This window comes from Struthio camelus, chromosome 2, assembly GCF_040807025.1.
Source record: "Struthio camelus isolate bStrCam1 chromosome 2, bStrCam1.hap1, whole genome shotgun sequence".
NCBI classification, from domain to species: Eukaryota; Metazoa; Chordata; class Aves; order Struthioniformes; family Struthionidae; genus Struthio; species Struthio camelus.
The window spans coordinates 3,759,582-3,787,551 of NC_090943.1; the positions used below are offsets into that span (position 1 = coordinate 3,759,582).

The window sequence follows — 27,970 nt, forward strand, 5'->3', positions numbered from 1 at the left end:
CCGTGAAAGTGTAGCAATTCTTTGCCTGCACTATCTGATCTGCTTTCTCTCGCTATTTTTCTTTCTCATTCTTTAGGAAACCAAGATGGATTACAGCTCGTTTAGTGGAGTTCCCCGGTTCTTAACCCGGCCTAAGGCCTTTATGGTGTCTGTGGGGAAGGATGCCACCTTGAGTTGCCAGATCATTGGAAATCCCATCCCAGTTGTGAGCTGGGAAAAGGATAAACTTCCAGTCCAGTCAGGAGGAAGGTTTAAAACTACAGAAGATGGGGATCTCTACCGGCTAACAATCTATGACCTGAGCCTAGAGGACAGCGGCCAGTACATCTGCCGGGCCAAGAACACCATTGGGGAAGCTTTTGCAGCTGTCAGTATCAAAGTTGGAGAGGAGACCACAGTAACAGAGTCAGCCCCATACTTCATCCAGAAACCCACCTCCATCAAAGTAACTTTGGGAGAAGATGCCATGTTCAAATGCAAAGTTCAGGGCAGCCCGCCCCTTGCTGTGAACTGGGAGAAAGATGGGAGACACCTCCGGAACCGGGCTGATGCCAGCCGCTTCCAGATTGAGTCCGCTGGGGAGTCAAACGCGCTCACCATCCAGTGTACCCGGCTCGGGGACAGTGGCACATACACGTGCCGAGCAGAGAATCCCATCGGCTCTGCCAGTGCTTCTGCTGCACTGGTCGTGGAAACTCAGGGCTCTCATAACCCGGGCAGCAGCAGCTATTTCGACACCAGCTGCGGCAAGACCGTCTCCTTGTTGTCTCACTTGCAAAAGAGGCGAGAGGAGATCAGGAAGACGGATATTGTCCACAGCGCTCTTGATTCCATGTCCGCTCAGTCTTATTCCATGACGGAAGGGCTATCCGGCATCAGCTACAGCCTCTCCCGGGATTACGAGAGGGCAGCTGGCCTCACCACCAAAGGGGCCCGCAACGCAATGTTTGGGGCGCTAACACGCACGTGCAGCGTGACTGAGGGGAAACACGCCAAGCTGAGCTGCTATGTGACAGGGGAGCCCAAGCCAGAGATCGTGTGGAAGAAGGACAACGAGGTCATTTTGGAAGGGCGGCGGCATGTCATCTATGAGGATGACCAGGAGAACTTTGTGCTGAAGATCCTCTTTTGCAAGCAGGTGGATAATGGGCTGTATACCTGCACAGCCTCCAACCTTGCAGGCCAGACCTACAGCTCTGTGCTGGTCACTGTCAAAGGTGGGTGGTTACATTTGCTAACGGGAGCGGGTAGCCTTGCATGGAGACAAAGCCAATGTGCTCCTGAGTTGGTGTGGGAGCGTCAGAGTCCAATGCTCTCTGACCAGGTTCTTCTAGATATTCCATATGTAGAAGGTGTAATGTTTAGTATCAAATTTAAGTGTTTGAAGATTTTGATTTTTTTACTTCAATTTTAATATCAATTTTACTAGTTTATGATTTTGAGTTAGCCGAGTGGTACAGCAATATACAGAAATCACCATACAGGTGTAAGTTAGACTTAGCAGAATATATGAGTTGGGATATACAGTTGAGTCACAACACAAATGTGAATCTCATTACCGGTTTTTGTGATATGCTCACCATCACAATGATGGGCATCCCCAGTCACTGGGAAGGAATACGTGGGTTGAAACCAGCTCAAGCCCCCTGCTCTCTTCAAAGCTGAGCCATATACTCACTCCCTCCGTGCTGGTCTGTCTAAGGGAGAGATTCACAATCTTTTGGTTAACTCAAGGAAGAAACATTTACACAACCGTTGGTCTACTGTGATGTAGTCAGTTGATCTAGTCAACTGATAGAGCTGTTTATGTAAAAGAAAGGGTCCAGTCGTCTTTGTACTAGATAAATTCAGCTTTCTTTGCAACAGCTGTGGTCAGTCACTCCCTAATCTTCCCTGAGCTTCATGGGCACGTGGTCTTTGCCCATCTCCTCTGAGCCTTCTATCTTTGCAGGGGTTACTGGAGTATGAGCAAAGTTTCTGCCGCAAAACTGCATCAAGGGAAATGTGGATTAGATGTGAGGAAAAGCCCTTTAGCTGTAAAGGGAGTTAACCACTGGAAAAGATGACCCAGGGAAAGAGAGAGCCTCATCACTAAGAATTTATAAGAAGGGCATAAACAAGTATCAGTGAGGGCTGGATGATGTAGAAGTGGCTGGTTGTGTGGCAGCTGGAATAGACTAGATCCCTAAAACTCTCTTTCAGTCTAGTTTTATAGTAAGCTATGAGATCTATTACCATCCTTTGGTTCAGTGACTGCAAAAGCCCCATCTTACACTCCAGAGTTTAATCAAACCTCATGTGTACCTGGAAGAAACTTCTCTCTGCAAGCTGAGTGTGTCAGGCTGCCTTAGATCCCTTGGGAGACTTACCCCAACTCTAATCACAGCCCCCTCTCAGTTTTTCTCTCCAGGATGACCCACCTTTTCCCAGCTTGTGCTGCTGGATATCCTATAGTCCTTATATGCTCCCAGAACTACCAGTTCCAGGACACCTCTGTCCTTTGTGGTCAGTAGTGATAAGGCAAATCTGAATTTGCCTTGAGAGAGTCCCCCAACTCTGGTGGAGGTTCAAGCAAGTTCTTCAGAACCGTGGGAAAAATGTGACAGAAATATTTTTACAAAGGAAGTTCTAAATTTTCTAGCTACTCTCCCATTCGGCAAGGTTTCAAGCAGCACCTATAAATTAACTTTCAGATGTGAAAGCTTTGCTTCTGTAACTCAAGTGGTAAAATAGACTTTTCTGACTGACAGCAAAATATTTTAGAAATCCAAATGAGTAGGAAGGCTCTGTGTCTTGTACCCATTTTCAAGAGCTTCAGCTTTTATTTGCTTTTCTCTTTTCCCTGTTCTGGACCTCTCCTTTCACATTCACTGTCTTTCCCATCAATGACTTATTCCCTGTGTCCATCAGAGACATCTGATCCATGGAGCTCTCTGGCAACAGTCCCATTCATTGCCGTCCGTGGGAGGTGCTGAGTGGTGTCAGGAAAGGCATTTGGCTTGTTCCGTAAAGCTTTGACTCTCTTATGAGACAGGACTCAAAGGAAAAGACTGATCCCGGCCCTTGGGTGGGTGTTCAGTCTGCGGATGGCTCAAGTGCCGTTACTTGCCCCGTGCCTGTCTTGCAAAGACAAGCATCTCCCCAGGGCCCATGCTTATTTGACTAATCCCAGTGGGTGCAACCCGTTCCAAAGGAGATGGGGAAAGCAGGCAAAGCAGCAGGTCGGGGAGCAAGCAGCATGGGAAAAGGTTATTTATCAATGTCCATTGTGAAGGGACAGCTGTGAGTCAGAGGGACAAAGCAGAAATGTTTATGGTCTGTTTCTTTGTTACTGTAGAGCCATGTTGGGTTTTCTGATTAGGCCAAGGCTGCCATGGAAAATCTGTGTTTGTTGGTTATAATTAGGCCCTGGATAATGACTCTCCTTTGTGCCACCAGAAGTCCTTCTCAGCCCTTCAAAGACACAGCTCCAAACGATGTAGCAATGAAGGGAGTTTTTAATATGCTATTTATGCCACTGATTATGTGTTATTAGCTCATCTGCCATCATGTTTTTGAGGGCAGATCATCTTGCCAAACAATCTTCTCTTTGCTCAGTAATGCAGAAGGGGCTGATTTCTCCAGGCAGTGACCTTCTGTCAGCATGATGCTGCTGCATTGGTTTTTATAAAGGTAACAGCCTATTTATACAGCCCGTGATACTGTATCCCAAGCATGTGTCTATAGATGCAGATACCTACGAGGATAAGTTTCACAGGTTTAATACTCCGTAGGATTCTGATTCGCATACAGCACATAATTTAAACAGAAGAATCTGAATTAGGGTATTTATGGGTGTGTTGAAGGTAAGAACATTGAAAAAGGCCATGCAGCCCATGCAGCCCAGCATCCTGTCTCTAAGGTGGATATTAGCGGCCACTCAGGGAATGGGACTGAGCACAGGTCAAGCCTCTTCTAGTCTGCCCTCTGATACTCTGTCAATCTAGCTTTTAAGCCTAGGGACGGCAGCACGTTTGTAAGCACTTTGCTGAACCCATGCCTTAAAGATCATTGAGCTAAAAAGAAGAGATTTTTGAACTGTTCCTAAATGAGGTGCAGTGAATCAGATGTAAATCTCCAAGAAGAGGCTACAGGGCAGACGGTCACTCTCACAATTAAGGAAGACCAAGAGTCAGTCTCTCCGAGACTGTGGCATTCAGAAATGTGCTGGATTCTAGTGTCTTCAGCAGGGGTAAAAATCACAAGCCATATGCTGAAATTCAAGCTGCAAAAGAAGTTAGGAAATGCTTCCAAAGAGTAAGCCTCATCGGACAAGTCATTTCCAGAAGAGCAGAGAGGATGGGAGGAACATGAATAAATGACTTGAATTTCCTGAAGGCTGATGTGATGTTCCTAGGCTATGTTTAAAGTTAGCAAGAACAGTGTACAGGTCTCCATCCTTGGGCCTGGGCCAAGGAAGGTTCATCTGAGTAAAGGAATTTGGGACTGGGTCCCTGAATTCAGAGGGACTAGTTCAGTAATCGGATACTTTACATAAAGGTTAAAGGTTGCGAGGCAAATAGGATGAAGAATGGAAAAACAGACTAGTAGAGGCCAGTTCTTTCTTCCTCTGCTCTGAAGTGACATTGGGTGACCATTCTCATGGCAGTGACACTTGAGGTTTGAAAAAGAATTGAAACTTGAGAAATATGGAGGCACAGGGGAAAACTGGAAACCACAGTAGGGAAGACCACAGTAGGAACTACATGGGAGTGCGACCAAAGGTTAGAAGCTTGTCTGTACACCTTTAGCTCCCTTTGTAAAAATTCTCCATATTCTCACTATCATTGGATCATTTTTATTTGGCAGAGGGAAAATTGGACTCTGGAATAATAAATGGGCAGCCCATGAGAAGCCCAAGAGCAGGCAGGAGGAAATGCAGGCGGGTGAGAAGACCAGGTCAGACAGACAGATATGCCTTATGAAGGTTGAGGAAACACTGGCTTCTTTGCAGCCTGCACCTGTTCTTAGCAAAATATGTGTTAGCAGGACCTACTTTTAAAAAATAACATCATCTCATTGCTAGTTTGGTTGGTATGGACCAAACAAAAGTATATGACTCTCTGGAGAAATATTTTCTCAAGACAAGCAGCCGAATTCATAGCTGGTTTAAGCTCTTGTAGCTTCCCACTAACTCCATGAGCTGCTCCTGCTCCATGCTGGCGCTGGGTTTTGCTTTGCTGTTTCCTTCTCATATTTGTCCCGATACATAGATTTTTGTAGAGCTCTTGTTTTGCAAGTACTTCTTTAGAAATTATATTATTGGCTTCATTATATGCCTTAATGTGCATTTCTGCTTTGGCTAAAAACAGATCAACAGGAAAACGTGTGCGGTTAAATTGCAGAGAACTCATCATTTAAAATAAGAAATGATATTGATACTAGAGGTGAATTTAAATAACCTCTCAGGGCACTGTGAATAAATGAAAATGAGTCATGTGCTGGAGTCCAGCTGAGCTCTGAGCTTTCATGGAAGTAACTGTTTCTAGAAAGGGTTGATTTGGCATGATCGGAAGAAGTGTTTCTTACTTTTGATCTGATTTTGTATTGAACTGCGCCCACCTGAACTGCTCTGTTAGCTCTGTCTAAACTGTGTTTTCCATGCTTCATGACACTCGTTTTTCTCCTGTTCTGAGCTGTGGTGACTTGAGCAGAGGTGAAAGTGCTTTTGTGTTGTGGGAGATGCAGCTCAGCTGGGAGAGTGTCTCGTAGGAAAGGATATGGTCATGAAACAGTGAAACCGTGGCTTCCAGAAAGGCAAAATCAACTGAAGAAAAGAGATTTTCTTCAACATTCCCGAACGTTTCAGCTCTTGTCGTTATGACACAAATCACTTAGATTTTGTCAATGAAAATTCGAATAGTTGAATTTTGAACATAATCGGCATTTTGCTGTGGAACGTAGAGACTTACCAGAAATTACCTTTCTTATTGAATGTTAGATAGCATCTAACTAGCTCTGATATTTACAAGAGCTATGTATGGGAATTGGTGGCACTTCTGATCTGAAACGGAGGATCCCTGTGAGAATTATGTCAAATGCAACCTCAGCTGAATGCACTTTCTGCTTTTCTTCCAAGGACATTTTCAAATGTTATGAAAATTTTGAATAATAAGGAAAACAGTAGAAAGCGAAATGGTTTTATCTTCCCTGTTAGAATAATATTTAAGATGGGCTCCCATTTATAATTCCTTGCAAAAGGCTAAGACATGATTAATAGGCATTTAAAAATGAGCAATCAACAGTTATGGGATCTGACAGATCAAATATAGTTTTCTGCAGGAACTCTTCCTGATGTACCTATATTAGTCATAGCACAGAATATTTCTGAATTGTTTCCTGCCCCTTTATGAATGGGGACTTTGAAATATATTAATTCCAGCCAAAGATGAGGATACCTACTATGCTGGGTGCTGTACAAATAGGTAGCAGTGTACACCTACATTAGAGAATTTGCAATGTAGTCTCTCAAGATATGACAGACGAGAGACCAGCTTGGGGTGAAAAGGAATATTATGGAGCTCTCTGCTCAACTCATCATTTGGTCCAGTGGGAGAAAAAGCGTATTTGTTTATTTTCACATTTAGCTCGTAAAGTTGATCATCTTTAAACTGAAAAGCCAGTATGAAGTCTTCTGCTTCCTTCCTGAGCTCACAGCTTTTTCATGTAAATATTATATGGTCATATAGTCAGACTGTGTTTATTAGTCTACTAACAAGGAAGATCAACCAACTGCCTTTCATAGATCTTTCCTTGAGATCTTTCCTTGATTCTTATGTGTTTGTACACTTAGGAACTTTTTCCTCTTTTTCCTAGAGAAGCTTAGAGAAGCTTAGAGAAGCTTTTTTTGGTTTGTTTGTTTATTTTTACTTTAGCTATTGTTCGGAGACTGCAAAGGGGCAGGGGTTAATGATGTGCCTAATTGCTCCAAATACAGAAATATGCTTGTGTGCTTCTCCTGCGCATCTCTCATGTTCTCACAGTGCACTCTCATCACTATGAGCTTGCATCTCGTACATCACCGTTACATCCAGTTCCATGAGCCTGGCATCCTTCTGATAAATGCTTTCTTGGTCTCATCCTCTGTCTTGGTTCTGGAGCATGAGTTGCACCCAGTTCATTCCTCCTGACTGCATGGGGTGTTTCCAGAGGTGATATGCAAGATTGCAGGGTAGGAGTATGAGCTGCATGTTGGTTAGAGAGAAGAGGAAAATTAATATGCCAAGGGAGGTCAGAGCAGGTCTGTCTTACTGTAGTTGAAGACTTTTTTTAGGTAAGATTTTGACTTGCCTTGGAATGAGGCATGTTAGGGGAGAACCTTTTCAAGAAAATAACCAAATCAACAAGGCAGGTTAGTGGCAGGCTCTCATGTGCTCCTTAGTTATTTTACAAGTTCCCAGTCAGGTTTTAATCTCTGAATAACAATTGAGATAGCAGATAGAGATTGTTGCCTGCTGGTGTCCCGTCAGACCCTGGGTGCCTGACGGGACAGCTCAGGCTGTGTTCAGCTAGAAATGATGGGAGTTGTTTGTGTGACAGCTGCAATCTTGGCTGTGCCAGGGAGGAGGACCTGCAAAACCGAATATATGAGTTTCAAGGCTTGAGTTCATAAGAGAACTAAGCGAACCAAAGACAGCCCTGTTCCCGTAACAGGCTCCTGCTTCCTAATGGTTGGGACAGAAGGAGATAGATGACTGACTCAGTTCTACACTGAACAACCAAGAGTAGTAAAAGCCACTTTTAAACCATGCTCCATCCAACCAGAAGTGTTGCAGGCTGGGAAGCAGGTTTTCATGCAGTGCGCGTGCACGTGCATGTGCACACATCAGCCCTTCTTTCTCAGAAGTAAGGGCAGTTTTGTGCCTCTTCTGTTTTTCTCTGCAGCACCATACCCACTACACAGTTCTGAGTTTTGTAAAATGGAGGCCCTGATCGCCAAAGCTTAAATCTGGGATTTTTTTTGCGGGCCTTGATTTGTGTTTCTCCAGACTCTAGAGCAGGGTGACTCTGAGAGGGATATGCCACTGCAAGCAAGGGGTCAGCAATCTAAGAGAAATTCACTTCTATCTGACATTGAGGCTAATGCCTAGCATTACGAGCTCATGGTGGCCATGTGAAATTATCTGCCGGGAGTGAATAAGGAAAGGGAGAAGAGGGTCATAAGAAACGACTGGAAATAGATGCAGTAGTTATCAGAAGATGCAGGGTACATACTGGGATGTGATCTCTCACCAAGCGTGAATGGTGATGCATTAGCACTGGCTAATCCAGGTTTGCTGCATGACTCTGTCCCATGGCTGTGATCAGAAGTGTCCTGTTTAGTTCAATTCTTCCTTCTCTATTTCAGTGCTGGGGTATCAGGGTGATTTCACAGCTCAGCTGTCACTGGATTTAAATGATATCTATATTGTTCTTTTCGTAAAAAGTCTTCAGCCACAGCAACTGCCATGCCGCTGTTTTGCATGTTTGAGCTACACTCTGGTTTCTTCCTAAGCTGGAACAGTCCAATTGCTGAAAGAAAGAAGAGGCAGGTGGGAAACATGGGCTTTTTCTCTAGTTTTTTTGTTGTCATTGACAAATCTGATTCAGGGACTTTGGTGCTTTGGGGAGAACAAAAACCTTCCCCGTCATTAATTCTGTGCTTTCCTCCATGTTTTTGCTTGAGTGCACAGCTGCCTCTGGTCTTTTTGTACCCTTTCAGATCCCTCCAATAAGCTCATTTCTGCTCCAGGACCCATAAAACATTGTTTCTTGTAACAGCTGACTGTCTCAACTGCTTACACTCCCCCAGAAATGGCTTCCCTGTTTCCTTTCTCTAAACCTAGCTTGTTTGCTATTTACCCACCCATAGAAACTAGTTTTAGTAAAGGCTTTTACGCTAAAGTGAGGTGGCTTGTGCTATATGGAGGGTCAGGTTGAATAGTCCCTGCCCTTCGTCTTGTTGGCCTGTGGGTCAGAGTGCAGTGCAGAAAGGTTCACCCTAGAGGACAAGCAGGCCAGGAGAGCAGAGTTTATTAACCTGAGGCTGCACCAACACATTCGTATTTCTTTCGGTTAGAGCTACCACCTCTGTGTGGTTCTGTGGGGCAGGCACCACAGCTCAGGTTAACAGATGTTCACTCATAGTCAAGTCCTGCAAAATATTTCTGCTGAGATCTAAGATTTTATGGGCTAGAATGACTCCTTTCTTACATGAGAGCAGCAAACAATTGCAGTAGGTCTTGATTTTGGGTTTGGATGGTAGCTCAATACAAAACAACATAATTAATAGGAAATGTTATGTTTTTCTACTGAGTTATTTATTTGCACACATCTTACTTCAGACTATCACCAATTCTTATTTCTCCCTTCTTTTTTTTAATTCTTTAAGAACCCTCAATACCCTTCAAGGAAAAGCTGAAGGATCTTGAAGTTCGGGAGAAAGAATCTGCCACCTTCCAATGTGAGGTGCCTGTTCCTAGTACAGAAACGGCTTGGTTCAAGGAGGAAACCAAACTCCAGCAGAGTAAGAAATACAACATTGAAGAAGAGGGCACGTATCGCCGGCTCACTGTCCAGGATGTCACCACAGATGATGATGCTGTCTATATCTGTGAGATGAAAGAGGGGAGCAGGACAATCGCAGAGTTGTCTGTCCAAGGTAAGAGTGAGTCTTGCTACTGCAGATGGGGCAGCTCTCTCTCTGAGATGCGCACAGGAGGCTCCAGATTCAAGCTTCCTATCAGCATTTATCCTGTGTGTGCATACAGTGCAGAACAGTAGGCTCCCCTATGGTGTGCGTAGATGAGCCGCATGTGGCTGGTCAGTGGGTCCCTGGGATCTCCTGGCAGGATGAGTCTGGGACACAGGGTCATAGAGCTGGAAGAAACTGTGTTGCTGCACGATGGTTGCACATACCTCACATGGGTGGGACCTGTGTTTAGGAGTGCTTCCTAGAAAGCAAAATCCTTGAGCTGTAGCCTAGCATTGTAGCCTTTCCTTAACGTGATCTCAAATACTGAACGTATCCCCTGACACTGTCTCACACAGATCTTGTCAGGTGTCTTGTGAACACAGTGGTAAATGTTGTCTGGCTGTGGTGCTGATTACACTGGGAAGGTGGCTTAGCAGCCGTATTTTATGGTCTGATGCATAGTGTAGACTGTAGTCAACTCCACTGTGATTTTTGTTGGAAACAAGATCCACATTCCCTGACATCCAGACCTGTGCTCTGGAGTGTGGAAACATAAGGAGGCAGGGGCAAAATGTGGATGTAGGTCCACCTCCAAGTCCAGGTTTCCTCAGAGTTTGATGATTTAGGATTGAACTGAATCCAGGTGGAGGCTCTGGTATGGTATAGGTGTCTCATAGACACACAGCCACAGTCTGAAGGAGGAGGCATCATTTTTGACCTCACTGATCTTCTGTATGAACAAGTACTTACCCATGCAAGTCCAGGACCTTTAGTTCTGATTTTGATGCTGCTTGTGTTAGTATTATTGACACATGTCTCCAGTAACATGAATTGGAGATCTGTTGTAACAGCTACAGGACTGCACTTGTTTTGTCTCATTTAAAGCTTCTCTTTACTGCCACTGAAACCAGAAGTTGTAGACTACATGAATTGGTATAAGATACCTGGGGAATGTGCATCCTTGATACGTGCTCGTGCACATTTCTTTTCTTGTACCATTAGCAAGCAGATAAGAGTGCTCTTGGGTGAAAGCATAAGGAGAAATTTAGCCCAAAGACATGAGAGTTCGTACAAGACATCCTTTTGTTACAGCTCTACCAAGACTGAGCCATCCAAATACCGTAAGCCTATTTAGCCTCAGTAGGACAGATGGCATTTATTTTACTTGTTTGTGTTATGATACTACAACATGTTCCATTAAATAGAGAGTGACTGAGTCAGGTGGAGTCCTCAGGAGGGAAAGAAGGCAGAGCCTTCTTGTGGGAGCCCTGTGCCTGCCCAGGGGAGAACATTCGAGAGAGCAGGGTGGGGTAGGGATAATGTGAGAGCTTGGCAGGATGCACAGCCCCATGGTGCTGCAGAGACTGGAACACCACCGAGCGCAGCAAGGAGCAGACACACTGCCAAGCTTAAGAAAGGATGAGCAGAGACTTTCTAGGGACTCAGAGGGTACTGCACAGAGTCTACTGCAACCTATGAAGGTGTTGAGTTGTAGCCTGAAACCAAGCTTGAGTGAAGGGCCCCATCTGCGAGGGCAGGTTTCATTAGAAACTTGTTTTATTTCTGTGAATTTAGTCGTTCCCAGCTTGCCTGCTCTGATTTTTGATCTAATAAGACCTGGCTCTGAAATTTCAAGTTTCGGTCCGCATAAGGAGCTCACATAAAGACAAAGTCAGTGCAAGTCACGCTCAAAGTTCTGATCAACTTTGGTCCGCTAATGCTTTTTAGAGAGACCCACCTGTGGCTAAAATAATGGCACAAATACTTAAAACACTTGTAAATGACTTCTGTTGTATGGCTGCAAGTCTAACACAGCTTCGTATTTTAAGATGTAAACAGATCTCTTGTGGGCGTTGGAAGAAATCTTTTCTTTCCAAAGTCATAGCATTACATCATTAGTTGAGAGCATTCTGGTTTGGAGTTGGGGTACTGAATCCTAGTGCTGAAAACATGTGCGTGATCTGTTGTTTCATGAAACACTTCAGCATTGCTTCTCATTAAAGAGCTTCAGATGCTTTGCCTTGGTGAGGGCACTTTTGCCTTGCAGGGACTGTTCCCAAGGCTAAAGCAAATCTCTGTCTATCAATAGGGATGGTCTCTTGATGTTCTGCCCAAACGTACCTGGGAATAATCACGTCTTGTAACTTTGAGGCTATTCTAATAAGTTATAATCATCCCACTAACTTGGAAAGGCTACCAGTAAGTGGAGTTCATTCCATGCAAATTTCTGAATTTGCTGTAAAAAGGAATCTCTGGGGTTCTCAATGTATTTTCCGTTATGTCAGGTGACCAGTATGTTTGGACCCTTGGTTATGTAGCGTACTGGTCATATGGTGGAGAAAAAATCCTAAAGACAACAGAGGGACCTCTCTGGTTTAAGACTCACCTACTTTAGCAAAGTTTTCATGTGGCTTTTATTGTCTGCACATACTGGGAATTCACATTACTGTCAAGTCTGTTCTTGGCAAGGCTGCATACCATGTATTTATTTAACACAAGATACTACTGCATGTTAGACTAGAAACATGGGTGACCATAGTCAAATAAAAGATTTTTTTTCCTCTCTTTGAAGGCCGGAATGAGCCATTGACGTTACTTGTTTGACTTGCTATATAACATAGAGTCTATAATTTCATTTAGGGATGTCTGCATAGTGTCTGTAATGGTTTGATTAGGTGAGAGCAGCTGGCTAGGTCTGGTGTAGTCTGCGTAGTCCAGTGTTACTAGAGACTTTAGTCTTCTGTATCTGCTATTTGCTGATCATAATTGGTTCCTCATTTAAAGGGAACATCATTAAAAAACTTCCAAGAAAGACTGCAGTGCACGTAAATGATACAGCCATCTTCTGTGTGGAGCTGGACAATGAATGCCAGAACATCCGCTGGCTGAAGAATAAAGAAGAAGTGAAACCCAGCGATCGAATCACCATCGCATGCTCTGGCAAGCAACACACCATGATCATCCGAGAGTGTAATATGGAAGATGCTGGTGAGATTGCCTTCCTGGCTGATGAAAGCAGAACTTCTACTCGGTTCACTGTGACCAGTAAGCTTCACTTTTATTCAGCCTTGGTGTTATATCTTCCCCAGCAAGCAGGTGCTCCCATGTTAGTAGCGTTCTCTCCAAATGTTGCCATGGTAAGTTGTGCATTGGCCAAAGATGGTGGCAAGTTCTGTGTCTGCCACAAAAGGCTCACAACCAGAAAGGGAGCTTTATAAGATTTTAGGGAGAGATCAAAACGGAGAGAGAAGACAAGTCCTGGGAAAAAGCATAGCCCGCATGTGTGTTTTCTCTGTATTGGTCTGGAACGAACATAAAATGATAATTGAGTAGGACACAGAGCAGGGGCTGTGGGCTTCTCCCCACTAGAGGTGCCTAGAAAACCAGTTTGTAAGTTATGTACATTGCAGTTGTCCTTCACTGCACGCACAACTCTGTGAATGTCCTAAACGCCTAGCTCAATGTGTAAGATAAGCTTTCAAAAAACGTTTGGTTCTGTGGGGAACATTTACCATTTCCTGTTGTGGGACTAATGCCTTTTCCAGAAAACAGGCTTCTCAGTTCTCTCTCTTCTCTGAGGATTTGGAGGCATGAGTTGGCCAGCATTCAGTTCCTTCCCTACCTTCTGAGACTGCAGACATGTGAGGGTTAGCTGCTGGGTGTGCTGACTCTTACTGGGAAGCAGAGAGGGCTCTAGAGTATTCTGTGGGGTGTGTGAAGTTTATTTGTATTCTAGCAAATAAAAACCTCTGTGAAAGAACATCTCTATAGGTGCACACTATACATTTCAGGTGCAGTACGGTGTTTAACCAGCTTGAAGCATTTTGCTTTGATTTTAGCTTCTTAAGCTGCTTGCTTTACAATAAAATAAAAATTCTACAGGGAAAAGGGGAGATGCCTCCTCCTGAAAAGTAATTTCCTCCTTGTCATTGAGACCAGCAAAGCCATGTCATTTCTTTTCCCCTCTTTGACACGAAGGTGCTGGCAGAACCCTGTTGAAGTAGCTATGCTGACAAAAGAGACCTTTGGCTTTTCTGGCTTCACTTAGGAACATTGATATACATGACAGGCAGGCTGACGAATTCCTTCAGCTGACAGATCTGGTCTGAGCAAGGGTCTCAGCTGACAGAGCTGTAGCAGCAGGTGCAGTGTGGTTGAGACAAGGCCTGAAATGAAATTTTGGTGAAATGGCCTTAATTTTATGAAGCTATTTCTATTTTGATGGACTGCATTTCCCAGCAAAAGCTGCCTCATCTAAGAGAGAGAACTGCATTTGGTTTCTAGCTCTGCTGCAATTCCTATTTGCATGTTGGAAAAGTCACCAACTGTGGTATTTTTTGTCACCTTTTCTCCCACCAGCAGCTCTGAATTACAATTGCTCAGTGGTAATAAATAACGGTTTATAACTGCTATATGACCTCAGCTTGGTTGGGGCATTCTGGTGCTATTAAGCTACAGGTATTAACAAGAAAAAAAGATAAGGCTTGCACTTATGCACAACTTGCATTGTGACAGTCTCTAAGGTATTTGGAAAGTGGTCACATCCATCCAAGCACTCTGTGATGGGGGTGACAAAGTCTCATTTTAACTTCTGACTCTGCTGTTCAAGTGATGAAGCAGGAGCGAATTCATGTAACTGAAAAAGTTAAGAAGCTCCCTTCCCATACACACGTATTTCTGAACAAAATATTACGTTACGTTTGCTGATGGTAAGGTCGGGAGATTTGATTCCAGCGTTTAGTGTTCAGTGTTCCTACACTAGCAGGACCTTTGGCATCTAACTCTGACCAGCAGTAGCTGACAGGGTGGTAACTGTGCACCCCAAAGCATTTAGGTCTCTGCTTATGTAATGAGGGAAAAGTGTATCATGTTGAGATTTCCAATTTCTACACTTCATGTGTCCCTGATTAGCTCCTTGAAGGATCCCGTGTACTATGTTCACATCTTTTTTGATTAGTTAGTGTTGGCAGATCTAATAGCATTTATCAGGCAAGCAATATTAATATTCTGTTTGCCCCCGTATCTTGCATTGTTTCTGCGCTCATTTTACAGATGGGCAAACTGAGGCAGAGAGCAGATCGGTTGTCTTGGAGCTTGGTTTTTAATCTAGGCTTATTGCACATATCCCTCTAAAGTCAATGAATTTCTGAACATCTGCAATGTGCAGTTCATTTCACCTGTCTCACACACCTACTTTAAGCTGGGATGAATTTTACCTGAGAGTGCTTTTTTCCACAGATTATAGGGGAATTCTGACCAGACACCTAACTTCCAGATAGCCAAAATGACACAAAATGAATCCCTTACTGTGTCAGTAGATCTGTAGCTAGAACATATCAGATAATTCCCAGCTTCTTGCCCTTGTCAGTGGCAGCACATAGTGAATAACTTCCATGAGGTTTTAGCCTTCTCTGAAGAGTTCAAGAGTGGTCAGAGGAAGTGAACATAAATCTGAGTTATGCAAATACCTTCAAAAATACTTGTGTCATATTTGACCTCAGATACCATAAAATCGACAGGTGGATTTCCTTGATGGTGGGGTCTCACGGTCGGAGTGTGTCTTTATGATATTTCCTTCTGAAGTTAATTCCCCAGCCCTAAAAGCTGGCTCCCCATAAATTACCAAAAAAGGTCTTTCCTTACAGAGATCCCCAGAAGGCAGCTATCACTCTTGGGAGATAAAGTTACAAGGGGCCTTTGAGTGGGGATGGCATAAAATTCAGAAGCAGAACAGAGGAGAGATTTTTCAAGTGAAATTGGCTGCAGAGAAAGGCCAGGCTTGTATGGCAAGCAACTGAGGCATCCAGAAAGGAGTGTGACCCATGAACTGTTCATTCATGCCTATCTTGTATCTCTGAAATGTCCAGTGGTACGATGTTTAGTAGGCCTGTGTTTAAGCCTGTTGAGAATCTGGGCTGAATTGTTTCAGTATACTGTTGGAGCGGGTTCTTGGTAAGAAATGGAGCAGATGGTCTCCTAGCTCAGGGTGCCTTTTAGGGAGTGGATTTATATTGCTGCCCAGGATGCCACATCAGTGTGTAGAGCATTGCAAAATGTCATTAAGCTCTTCCTTGAAATGAAGATGCATGTGCCACGGATTGGTTCTTACAGGCACATCTACGTCCTTGACTGCAGGGACTTGTATCGCTGAAATTCTGACAGAAGGTTAATCCCAGGAGACTTGCAGTGTCAGTGCAGATCTGTTCTTTGCAACTCTCCCTGTGCAATGGCAATGATGTCTGGTGAGCAGGTGGATGAAGGGCTGTCTTGCCAAGTAAGCCTATTGACGTCTCTTGTTTTAGCCTGGATTCACACTGGGAAACTGGAACAGGAATTTGGTGTATAGAATTCTGGACACCCTCTGATGGTGGTTTTACCTGTTTTCTGAGTGAATATATCAAATTGAACGTTAAACTATTTTGCCCAGGAGCCGTACTGGAAGTGGTATGGGTCTATATTTAGCACTGAAAAAATAAACCTGTGAGTTGTTCACAGTAAACTCTTTGTCTGTGCAGACAATCAGTAAAGTTGTGTAGGGATCACATATGTTTAGCTATTAAGAATATTGCACATCTTTGTGTAAGGGGTATAATGCGATCCGGAAGTATCTTTTATCCATTCTCCTGCTTTTCCATCTCACATCAAAGTTTTCCTGAGTTTTATTAACCTCAAATATCCTTCAGACCTGGGCAAGCTCAGATGATTTTTTTTCTATGAAATAGAGTGGATTTTCAGCTCTGATACAAATTTCTTGTCCTGTTTTTGTTCCTGTGCAGCACCCAAAAAACCTCCCATGCAACCCCCAGTCGACCCTGTGGTGAAAAATAAAACAGAAACCTCAGTGACGCTAGCATGGTCCCCTCCAAAGATGGACTACCCCCTTCCAATCGATGGCTACGTAGTGGAACGCAAGAAGCTAACTGGCTTTACCTGGGTGAGGTGTCATGAGTCTCCTGTGCCTGTCCCAGAGTTCACGGTGAGCAACCTGTCAGAAGAGGCTGACTATCAATTCCGAGTATCTGCAGTCAACACATATGGACAGAGCCCCTATCTGGAATTCCCAGGAAGCCTGCACCTTGGTGAGCACAAAACCCCCTAAAAGTGAATGGGTCTATGCTGATCTGCCATGCCATCTTTTTAAAGATATGACCATGAGGAGGATAGAACATATGAAAACCTCTTTGCCTTTACTGGTAGTTCTCCTGTGTCGTTTCAATCACTGATCATGCATGGCAAAAGGGATGCAGGGTGTGCTACAGCCATGAGGATGCTTATACTTTGATCTCTCACATCAGACCGTGTGAAAGGCAGAGTACTTTGCAATGAATCTTAAGCTTGTAAGTGCTTCGTGCAAAGCTGGTGTGAAAGGAGAAAAAGAGATGCACTTAATGATATAATCTTCAGTATTTAAATGGCATACTGAATGTGCAGCTAGAGAATATTTATGTGGTGATAATACTATCAGGAAAAACAAGTTCCAGTCTCTTTAGTTGTAGAGTTCCTAGGAGAAATATGGGGATTTTGCTTTATCTTGAGGGTGCCAATGTTCAAACAGAATCACTGCGTGCAATGAGATTGTTTCTTCCTTTAATTCATTGCATGGAACAATATTTGTTTGGGCTTGATCATGCTGTGTCTTGATATTGTGCAATCCTTTTTCCCAGCAGTCAGAACACGGCTGTATTTTTCTAGGAGGTCTAGAAGTGACTAGTGGGCTGGGTGACCTCCTGAGGACCCTTCTGAAATATGAGAATAATACTGCTTAATAAATAAACAGAATACTTGCTATGGATTCTAGGTAGTTCAAACTTGTTATGCCCTTAAAAATCTAAGGAAAAAATAAGTAAAATATACCCATTGTTCTGTCCCTGCAGAAAAAGGACTTACCTTAACACCACAGGTCATTTATCTGCAGCCATAGAAATCAAATCCTGTTGAATGTGTGTTGCCTTCAGTCCATAAAAATCGTATAAGAGCCGAAAGATTTTTTTTGTCTTAATTACAGAATCACAGAATCACAGAATGGTTTAGGTTGGAAGGGACCTCTGGAGATCATCTAGTCCAACCTTCCTGCTCAAGCAGGGTCACCTAGAGCATATTTCCCAGGATCACATCCAGACAGGTTTTGAATATCTCCAGGGAAGGAGACTCCACAAGCTCTCTGGGCAACCTGTGCCAGTGCTCTGTCACCCTCACAGCAAAGAAGTTTTTCCTCATGTTCAGATGGAACTTCCTGCGGTTCAGTTTCTGCCCGTTGCCTCTTGTCCTGTTGCTGGGCACCACGGAAAAGAGTCTGGCCTCATCCTCTTGACACCCCCACTTCAGATACTTGTACACGTTGATGAGCTCACCTCTCAGTCTTCTCTTCCCCAGGCTAAACAGGCCCAGCTCTCTTAACCTTTATTCAGAGGAGAGATGCTCCAGTCCCCTCACCATCTTTGTAGCCCTCTGCTGGACTCTCTCCAGGAGTGCCATGTCTCTCTTGTACTGGGCAGCCCAGAATTAGACACAGAATTCCCCATTTACCCTCTAAGAACTTTATTCCTAGGAAGGACTGCTCTTCAGCATGGCAGCCTTGTGTCCTTTTGTCTCAGACGTGTGTTGTTGTTCTTCCTCAGCACCGGTCCTGGCTGTGAAAACCCCACTAACAACTACTGAAGCTGTACCTGGAGGGGATGCCACATTTACTGTTGACCTTACAACGACTTGTTCTGGCACTTGGTACCTTAACGGTAAAGTCTTACAGGAAAGTGAGACCTGTATCATTAAGAAAACTCAAACTACTCACACTCTGATCATAAAGAACGTCACCAAGAACGATGATGGAGCAGAAGTGAAATTTGTCACCGGTAATGTTAATACCAGCACCAACATGAGAGTGAGAGGTATTTACTTTGGTCTCTATCCTTCCTCTAGTAAAGGGACAGTTGCAGTGATGTGATGATTCTGGGGTGGATGCCCTCATTGAGTGGGGCCTACACTGTAGGAGGTACCCAAAATCATGTCCCGTGAGCTAGCGTGGATCCTAGTAATAACCTAGCCATGGCAGGGCGAAGTTCAGAGTGAGTTACTTACCCAGCTGCTTGGTATCTGGACTGCTTAACATCAGCTCAAGAATTTCTGTGGTCATCAGTCAATGGATTTTGTGACCGTATCTACCACTGGGTCAGTGTGTGACCTTAGATCAGTAATTTCAGCTCCAGGTTTGGGTAGCCTTTCTAATTCTAGTGGAATCATTCAAAATTAAAGGAGTATTAATTACTAATGAAGGTTTTTCTTGGAGATTTTTTTCAGTCTACCACAGAAAGTGTGATATGCAAGTTAGTATTGTATAACTTGATGCAGCATTGAGACTTAGGTGCCTTGGCTTTCCTCTAAGAAATGACAATAATATGTATATCTACCTGCTCTGCAAGGCAAAAGGTAACGAATAAACATTCATTCCGGAAGGATATGTTTTTCTCTGGGTGAAAATCTCTGCAAAAGCATTTTTACAGTATTATTAATCAATAAAACAACATCCACATTTTTATCTCAACGGCACTGGCAATAAAACCAGATTGAACGTCTTGAACTAGGAGAAATTGCTCTATATTAACATGATTATGAGAGCAAGAACAGCACCTAATACTTTTTCAAAGACCTTGCGGTCTACAGCAGACATATATCACGGAGACATTAGTCTGATATAACTTGAAATAAGAAGGCCTTTGCTCCTGACAGGTACTCCAGTGAGATTTACCAACAAGAGCAGAGATGTGGAAAAGGTCTCTGCTCGACTGCGTGAGGAAGCCAAGCTTCAGGCTGACCTTTCAGATGCAGATGCTACTGTGAAGTGGATGAAGGATGGGAAAGAGCTCGCGACCAGTGAAAAATATGAACATCAAACTGTGGGGAACCGGCGCATCCTGAGAATTCACAACATTGAAACAGAAGATGCTGGAGTTTATGAGTGCATCTGTGAAGGGGATAAAATGATCTATCAGCTTTCAGTGAAAGGTATGTGACTCTCTGAACTACTTTGCATTAAGGGCTCGTTCCTGCCCTTAGCAAGCAGAGTTTTCAGAGGACAGAAAGGGAGTACTCCAGAGGCAATGGCATGAGCCACTGTGTCAGAGAGTGGTGGAAACTCCCCATCAACATCTAGTGTTAACTATATGTATGGTCACAGAGGTGGAGAGCTTGGGAGTGAATACAAGACTTTACCCTGTCTCAGTGATACAGAGCTGTATTTTCACTCAGATTGAAATCTGGAAAATCCCAAAGAACAGCTCCCAATGAGCTGGATAGAGGAGAAAGACTACATTATTGTTGCATTGAATAGAATCACATGAGGATCAGAACTTGAGAGGCCCTTAACTGCAACAGCAAGTTGTTCCCTTCCCTTTCCCTGTTTATTTGCTTGCTGGGTATTTCTCAGCCCTAAATTAGGGGAAGATTTGGGACCGAGGCTTTCCTTTTCTTTCTCACCTGTGCACTGCTTGGCAAATTAACCCACTCTTCATTCTTTAGGTCTCCAGACCCTGCCACTGTACAAGCTGGTGAATGCTGAATTCCTAGCAAATATTTAATAGTCTGCCTGTAATTAAAAGCACTACCACAGTTTAATGGCTAAAAGTAAGGAAACCAAATGCAAAATCCATCCTTGTGGATAGGGTGTTCAGAGGTCTCTGAGCTAAAGAAGAGCCCCCATTTGTTGCACCAGGGAATAGCACTGATGATGACACTTTCTGAGCCTCCAGCTTGCAGGGTAGAAGAAAGTCTGAGAGAGTCACACTTAGCTTGCCCAGATTACCAGCTGTAACTGCTTGTTCCAGTAGCAGCAGTGAAAGCTAACTGCTTTTGGTTGGACTGGGCTAATATCCAGCAATGGTAGTGGAAATGCTGTTAGGAAGAATAGTTATTGAAAAATAAATGTTTAAGTCTGATGGAATTTAAGAGGGAGCTAAAGTTATTTACAGGATTTCAGAAACTTCAGTGTATGGCAGTAAGCTTTTGAGCTCCTTAAACGCAGCCTTTCTCTGGATAGCTGTTTAAATTGGGAGTATTGTGCATGCATATTCCGGAAATTAAGGCAAAAATCATATATATAATCAAGACTTAATGTTAGTAGCTTTGAAGGCACAGTTCCAACAAAACAAATTAATTGTATATATTATTTAAAAATAATACAATAAGAAGATGTCTGAGAATTAATCCCATTACGTAGAATAAAACGGGACTGGTTTTAGGCTCACATTTTTGTCTAAGATACATTGATGTTGGGTCGTTGAATCATTGCACTGAAGCAGTTGGTAACTTGATTATTCCACTAGGTATTAATAAGTTGCGAGATTTATTGTCTTCCTCATACGCTCCAGTCAATTTCCAGGAAGGGAATTCTTTTCATTTCCGTTCTATGTGATATTTCTATAGATTTTTAGTTTAAGAGAATTTAATTTATCTAGAATACATTTTAACCTCTTGTGGAGTTGATTTATTTGCCAGCTAGTTACATGGAATGATTGGATAACCCTCATTGGTTTCCTTCCTGTTTGCTGTCTAGGTCTCTTCAGCTCTTCCCTCACCTCTCCCATTTCATATTTTTTCCTGAACCTCTCTTGCCTAGAGCCTCCCTCTGCCTCAGCATAGTATGTGTTGCATTTCACAGAATGGTTTAGGTTGGAAGGGACCGCTGGAGATCATCTAGTCCAACCCTCCTGCTCAAGCAGGGTCCTCTAGAGCATATTTCCCAGGATCACATCCAGACAGGTTTTGAATATCTCCAGGGAAGGAGACTCCACCACCTCTCTGGGCAACCTGTGCCAGTGCTCTGTCACCCTCACAGCAAAGAAGTTTTTCCTCATGTTCAGATGGAACTTCCTGCGGTTCAGTTTCTGCCCGTTGCCTCTTGTCCTGTTGCTGGGCACCACAGAGAAGAGCCTCATCCTCTTGACACCCCCCCTTCAGATACTTGTACAGGTTGATGAGATCACCTCTCAGTCTTCTCTTCCCCAGGCTAAACAGGCCCAGCTCTCTTAACCTTTATTCATAGGAGAGATGCTCCAGTCCCCTCACCATCTTTGTAGCCCTCTGCTGGACTCTCTCCAGTAGTGCCATGTCTCTCTTGGACTGGGGAGCCTAGAAGTGGACACACTACTCCAGGGGAGGCCTCCCCAGAGCTGAGGAGAGGGGCAGGATCACCTCCCTCCACCTGCTGGCAACACTCTTCCCAATGCAGCCCAGGAGACCAGTGGCCTTCTTGGCCACAAGGGCACACTGCTGGCTCAGGGTCAACTTGTTGCCCACCAGGACTCCCAGGTCCTTCTCTGCAGAGCTGCTTTCCAGCAGGTGCCTGGGGTTCTTCCTCCCTAGGTGCAGGGCCCTGCACTTGCCTTTGTTGACCTTCAGGAGGTTCCTCTCCGCCCACCTCTCCAGCCTGTCCAGCTCCCTCGGAATGGCAGCACAGCCTTCTGCTGTGTCAGCCACTCCCCCCTAGTTTAGTATCATCAGCAAACTTGCTGAGGGTGCACTCTGTGCCTTCCTCCAGGTCACTGATGAATACATTGAACAAGACTGGACTCAGGACTGACCCCTGGGGGACACCGCTAGCCCCAGGCCTCCAACTAGACTCTGCACCACTGACCACAACCCTCTGAGCTCGGCCATCCAGCCAGTTCTCCATCCACCTCACTCTCCACTCATCCAACCCACACTTCCTGAGCTTGCCTGGGAGGATGGGATGGGAGACTATCAGAAGGCTATCAGGTTGGTCAAGCACGATTTCCCTTTGGTGAATCCGTGCTGACTGCTCCTGACCCCCTTCTTGTCCTCCCCGTGCTTGGAGATGACCTCCCGGATGAGCTGTTCCATGGCCTTTCCAGGGCTGGAGGGGAGGCTGACAGGCCTGTAGTTCCCTCAGTCCTCCTCCTTGCCCTTTTGGAAGACTGGGGTGACACTGGCTTTCTTCCAGTCCTCAGGCACCTCTCCTGTTCTCCAGGACCTTTCCAAGATGGTGGAGAGTGGCCTAGCAATAACATCCACCCACTCCCTCAGCACTCGTGGGTGCATCCCGTCAGGGCCCACGGATTTGTGGGTGTCAAGTTTGCCTAAATGATCTCTAACCCGATCCTCCTCGACCAAGAGCAAGTCTTCCTTTCTGCAGACTTTCTCTCTTGTCCCCAGGGTCCGGGTTTTCTGAGGGCTGGCCTTAGCAGTGAAGACTGAAGCAAAGGTGGCATTCAGTATCTTTGCTTTCTCTGTGTCCCCTGTTGCCAGGGCACCTGCCCCATTCAGCCGTGGGCCGATGTTTTCTCTAGTCTTCCTTTTGCTACTGATGTATTTGAAGAAGTCCTTCTTGTTGTCCTTGACATCCCTTGCCAGATTGAATTCCAAATGGCCCCTGGCCTTCCTTGTTGCATCCCTGCACACTCTGACAATGTCCCTGTATCCCTCCCAAGTGGCCTGTCCCCTTTTCCACATTCTGCATGCTTCCTTCTTCTGTTGGAGTTTTGTCAGGAGTTCTTTGCTCATCCATGCAGGTATTTCCCTTGGCTTTGAAGCATATGATGACTTGGTATAAGCTTTATAAAATCTGAAAATTTGGCACTTCTGCATAAATCTAATAATTAGATCCATAATTACATATGCATTTTTGGCCCTATGATAAATTAATACTTAATGTAAATGTAAGTGTACATATTTGCTCATGTCCCCACAATTCCTTACCAGACCTGTGTGTCCCTATTTTATTTCAGCACTTGCAACCTTCATAAACAAAGAGAAAACTGGAGGAATTATCAGAGTCATTACTGGAAAACAGGCTGAATTTGTTTCTGAGACCTCTGAAGCCAACATCATGGTTAAGTGGTACAAAGATGGCAAAGAAATCAAGGCAAGCAAGAAATTCACTATGGAAGATAAGGGGAAGCTACATAAGCTTGTGGCTTCGGCTGTGATGGAAGAAGATGAGGGAACATACACATGCAAAATTGGAGATGACACTCTTACTTTTGATTTAAAAGTCTCAGGTAAGTTCATGATTGGAATATGGGATCAGAATCCATGTTAGGAACTTGGGACTTGGTTCATTATACTTAGATTACCAGTTCTTTGGGCCAAGATTGTATGAGTACTATTTAAGAGGCTCTGAACATTTCAAATCCACAATACAGGCAAATAATATAACCATGCTGTTGTGTATTCAGGTCCGTTCTAGCTTTTACTAGGGTTGGATTCATGACTCAAAACACCTCCCTTGTTGGAGAGGCCATCTCTTCACTGTGAGAGCCATATCTGGCCTGTATTCTTTTAGTTTAGCAATTGCTCAATTTAAGTTTTTTTTGAACCTCCTGACTGAAGTGGTGTTGAAGTCCTGTGTCCTCCTTTGACAAGTTTAACTCCTAATGTTGGCAGGCAGGCACCTCCTGTTGTTCCCAAAGTACACTGCTCTCTGAGACTGCTACATATGCTCCCTTAGGTACCATAAGGCCTAAGAGCCATTAGTTCATAGCACATGCCCATCAGCATAAAGCATGTGCTAAAACACATGCCTCTCAGGTGAAGTCCAAAAGGGAAACGCTTGCCACTGATGTATTCCAGTCCAGGATGGAGCCAGAGTATAAGATGACACGAGAAATTAACTTTGAAATTGAGTATCTGTGAAATTCAGCCGATTCAATTTGTATAGCCTGTGGGGAGCGTCTCCTCTAAAAGTAGTTTTCTGGCTTACATTTAAAGCCTAATTTTTATCCAAATTTTAAGATACAAATTGAAACACCGGTGAAACTTTCTCACAGTGTCTACATGCTGCAATGCAATACAATTTAAGACAAGTAACAGTTGAGTGCCATGCAAAGGTACATGCTTGTGACCTGTAGTACGTCCATATACTATGATGCTGTCCGTAGACTAACTAGAAACTCAGCAGGGCTGAATGATCCAGCACAGCCCTGGACTTGAAGGATTTCTAGAGGGATTAGTGAGGTAGGGATTGCTTCCAGTTTGCAGCTGTTTGCTCAGGTATTCACTTTGCATCATGCTTCCAGTTCTGTTTAGTTGAGAATCCAATACTTTGCAATTTCACTTTGGGTATAATTCATAGTTCCTGACTTTACCATTGGAAAATTTGTCTAAAATAGTCAGCTATGGTCCATCTGAACTGGTTGATGTAGAGTGAAAGGTACACTCAGAGGACAATTTAAATGATCTGATGAGAGCAATCTAGGATAAATTAAAAAAAAGATATTTTCCAGAACTGCCTTTACACATCAAGTATAGGAGGAGTTTGCATGATTACCTGAGACAGGATGCCTAATTTTTTGGTGGCTGAGTATAGGTTTGATAAATCCCACCTATAGCTCCCATTACAAAACATTGCATGGTTCAGACAAATGAAAGCAATATCTGCAAAATGTCTGTGGATCCCTGTGAACTTCTTGGTGAACAGGGATTGAAATGCAGCCTATTAACAACCATAGCTAGGACAGCTTCCACTTTGTTTCATATTTCACCAGAAAAAGTTTCCAGAGTGCTAATAAGAAGCACTGCACAATCAGGGAATGAGAACAGGGCAGGGAAGTAATCTACCTTTATGGGAATGTGTAATCCCATTAATCTTGAGCAGCAGGACTCTGCAGGGACTATCCTTCCTTGGTAATCTAATTTTTTTAAAAAAGATTATTCCTAATGATTACAATTTTTAATGAAATATTTGTTCCCTGATGTTCCATGCCTGGCATGGGTGTAGCGTACCAATTGTACTTGGGATACATAGTGACTGAGAACAATAGTTGCTGCAAAACGAAATGCAGTACTAAGATAAAGTTGCTTATAACTGATAGCCTCCAGCTTGCTCTTCAGGCAAGGGCTGGTGTGGTGGAGTGAAGGGTATGAAATACCCGACATGCTCAGCAGATACTGCTCATTAGTGAGAGTGGCAAGGTGTGCTGGATATATTTGCCAACATTTCACAGTCGAGGTACCTGTCTCCACTTACTTTGTTGCCTTCACTTCTACCTTTAGAAATGTATTTGCAAAAAATTAAATTGATAAAAATGCTGTATTGCTGCTGCACACATGATATCCACTGCTTATTTGTGTGTGTATACACAGCTCATATATATGACCACCAGCATATATATGACCAGTCAGCAGGATTTGAGCTTAGATATCAAAGCAAGAATCTCTTCCTCTTGAGCTAAACGATTTGTGAGCAGTTGTGAGTTTTCTGCTGTGAGGATCAGTTTCAGCAGGCAGATGTTACTGACTCAGATATTACTTGGTCCTCTTGAAACTGGAGGATGTCTTATCAGTGAGATTAGCCACCTGTACCCTAATCTGGTTTGGGGAACAATTTATCCAGTGGGACGGATCATGTGAACACAGGGTTGCAGGTATGGGCCCATAAATATTTAAAAGAAGCCTCTTTGTCACTTCTAACAAGCTTCTCTGAGACTTCTTAGATCTTTTCAAAACTATGTGGAGTCAAACATCAACTCTTATTCCCTAAAGCTTGCTTGAAATCAGAAACAATGAGCAGTGATTAAAGTTTCAGTAACTTGAATGCACCTCAGCTTGATTAAAAACAGGCAGGATGTGGGACAGAGGAATGTGACTGCACTGTTACTGGGGGCAGTTGTCTAGAGATCAGAGAAGGAGCTTGTACCATCTGTCAGAAAGTCGAGGCATCAACATTTATGTTTGTGATGACACAGGAGCTGTGAAATAAAGTGATGTCAGGCCAGACTCTGCTCGTGGCTTTATGCACATACAGTTCCGTTAGTAGAAACCACCTTATCTATGCTCTGTAGCAGCATTCATGTCTGACTCTCAGACAGGAGGCAGAAAATGACGGCACATGAGTTAGGTGGATTTTGGTTATGACTACAGGTAAGAGTAGATCGGCATCTATCTAGAAGTTATTCTCTTCTAACATAGGGCTAGTATTAATGTCACGATGTCCACCTAGTGTGATAGCTTTTGAGGACAAACAGGACCAGTGTATCAGTAAGTCCACTTGCACTGTAGTTAATCAGCACTTCAGAAGAATGGAAATGAAATTGCGAACATTTTCCAGTTCTTTGAATTTGACCAAAACATGTTGAGTATTATTTTCCATGTTACTCATGGAAACATTCACACTGAATACGGTGAGGTTTATCATATTAATAAAATATTCTCATATATATATATATGTGTGTGTGTGTTTGTGTAAGACACACACACACACACACACACACACACACATATATATATATGATAGTTTATTCATATGTATACATATATTAAAGGCCCAAATGAGACTATGAGCATGAACTTCTGTATCCTAGGCTTCTTTTTTTTCAAGGCTAGAGGCAGCTTTTCCACCTGGATTCATTCATACCCAGCTCCCAAACAGGAGACCAACAGATAATAGCTCTCTGTATTATTTAAAACTTGGACGATGAGTTCCCTAGTACAGATACCTCTGCTGTAACTCAGGGGATTTTTCTGGCTGGTAACCATAGTTCATTGTCATCATCAGTCTGAGTGTCATCATTAGTCTGAGTGTCATCGATGACACTCTGTCATAATTATGTTGCAACAGTAACTCCTCCACATATATGCATTTACTCCTCCAGAGCTGAGCATTCAGCACACTAGTATGACTGGCAGAGGAGTGATGCAACTGTGTCTTTCTTAACATTGTGCTGAGTAAAGCTGAGTAAGCCTGAGTCAAAGATGATTAATATTTTCAAAGATGATTAATATTTTCTTCTTTTTCCTATTGACTATTGTCTTCCTCCTTCCAGATGAACCTGTCAAGTTTGTAAACAAGCCGCAAATAACTCCCGAAATATCATTCAGTCCTTCTGAGAACCTTGAGCTGGTATGTGAGGTGTCAGCAGCAAGAGGAGCTGTGATATGGAAGAAGGATCAAACCGAGATTAAGCAGGACCAGAGAACGACAGTCACCTCTCAGGGAAGACATCATAAGCTCATCATCAAGAATGTGACTCAGCAAGAGCAAGGGAGCTATACCTGTGAAACAAATGACGACAAAGTAACCTTCCAAGTCAAAGTCAGAGGTGAGAAAATGTTAGAAAAGCCAAAGATAAGGAGTACTCCATTTTAGATAGCAACTTACATTCAAGGAGTCATCTCAGAACCTCTCTGGGATGTGAAATATTTCAGCTGTAGGACTTGATTTTCAGCCAACACGTATTTCACAGAATCACAGAATCACGGAATGTGGTTGTGTTTCAACCAACATGTATTTTTTTTTACACACAGTTTTTC

General features: G+C 43.6%; 1 protein-coding gene across 1 annotated transcript in view; it reads left to right on the plus strand.

The window, feature by feature from the left end:
• Positions 1 to 27,970, plus strand: part of OBSCN (obscurin, cytoskeletal calmodulin and titin-interacting RhoGEF) — a 212,106-nt gene that overhangs the window by 13,560 nt on the left and 170,576 nt on the right. Inside the window, exons 2-9 of the mRNA XM_068934092.1 lie at positions 77 to 1,217; positions 9,410 to 9,679; positions 12,497 to 12,757; positions 16,489 to 16,791; positions 18,331 to 18,597; positions 19,436 to 19,711; positions 23,449 to 23,721; positions 27,484 to 27,759. Of these exons, the coding sequence (XP_068790193.1) occupies positions 86 to 1,217; positions 9,410 to 9,679; positions 12,497 to 12,757; positions 16,489 to 16,791; positions 18,331 to 18,597; positions 19,436 to 19,711; positions 23,449 to 23,721; positions 27,484 to 27,759 (3,058 nt within the window). The 5' untranslated portion in view covers positions 77 to 85. The remainder of the gene's footprint in view (positions 1 to 76; positions 1,218 to 9,409; positions 9,680 to 12,496; positions 12,758 to 16,488; positions 16,792 to 18,330; positions 18,598 to 19,435; positions 19,712 to 23,448; positions 23,722 to 27,483; positions 27,760 to 27,970) is intronic.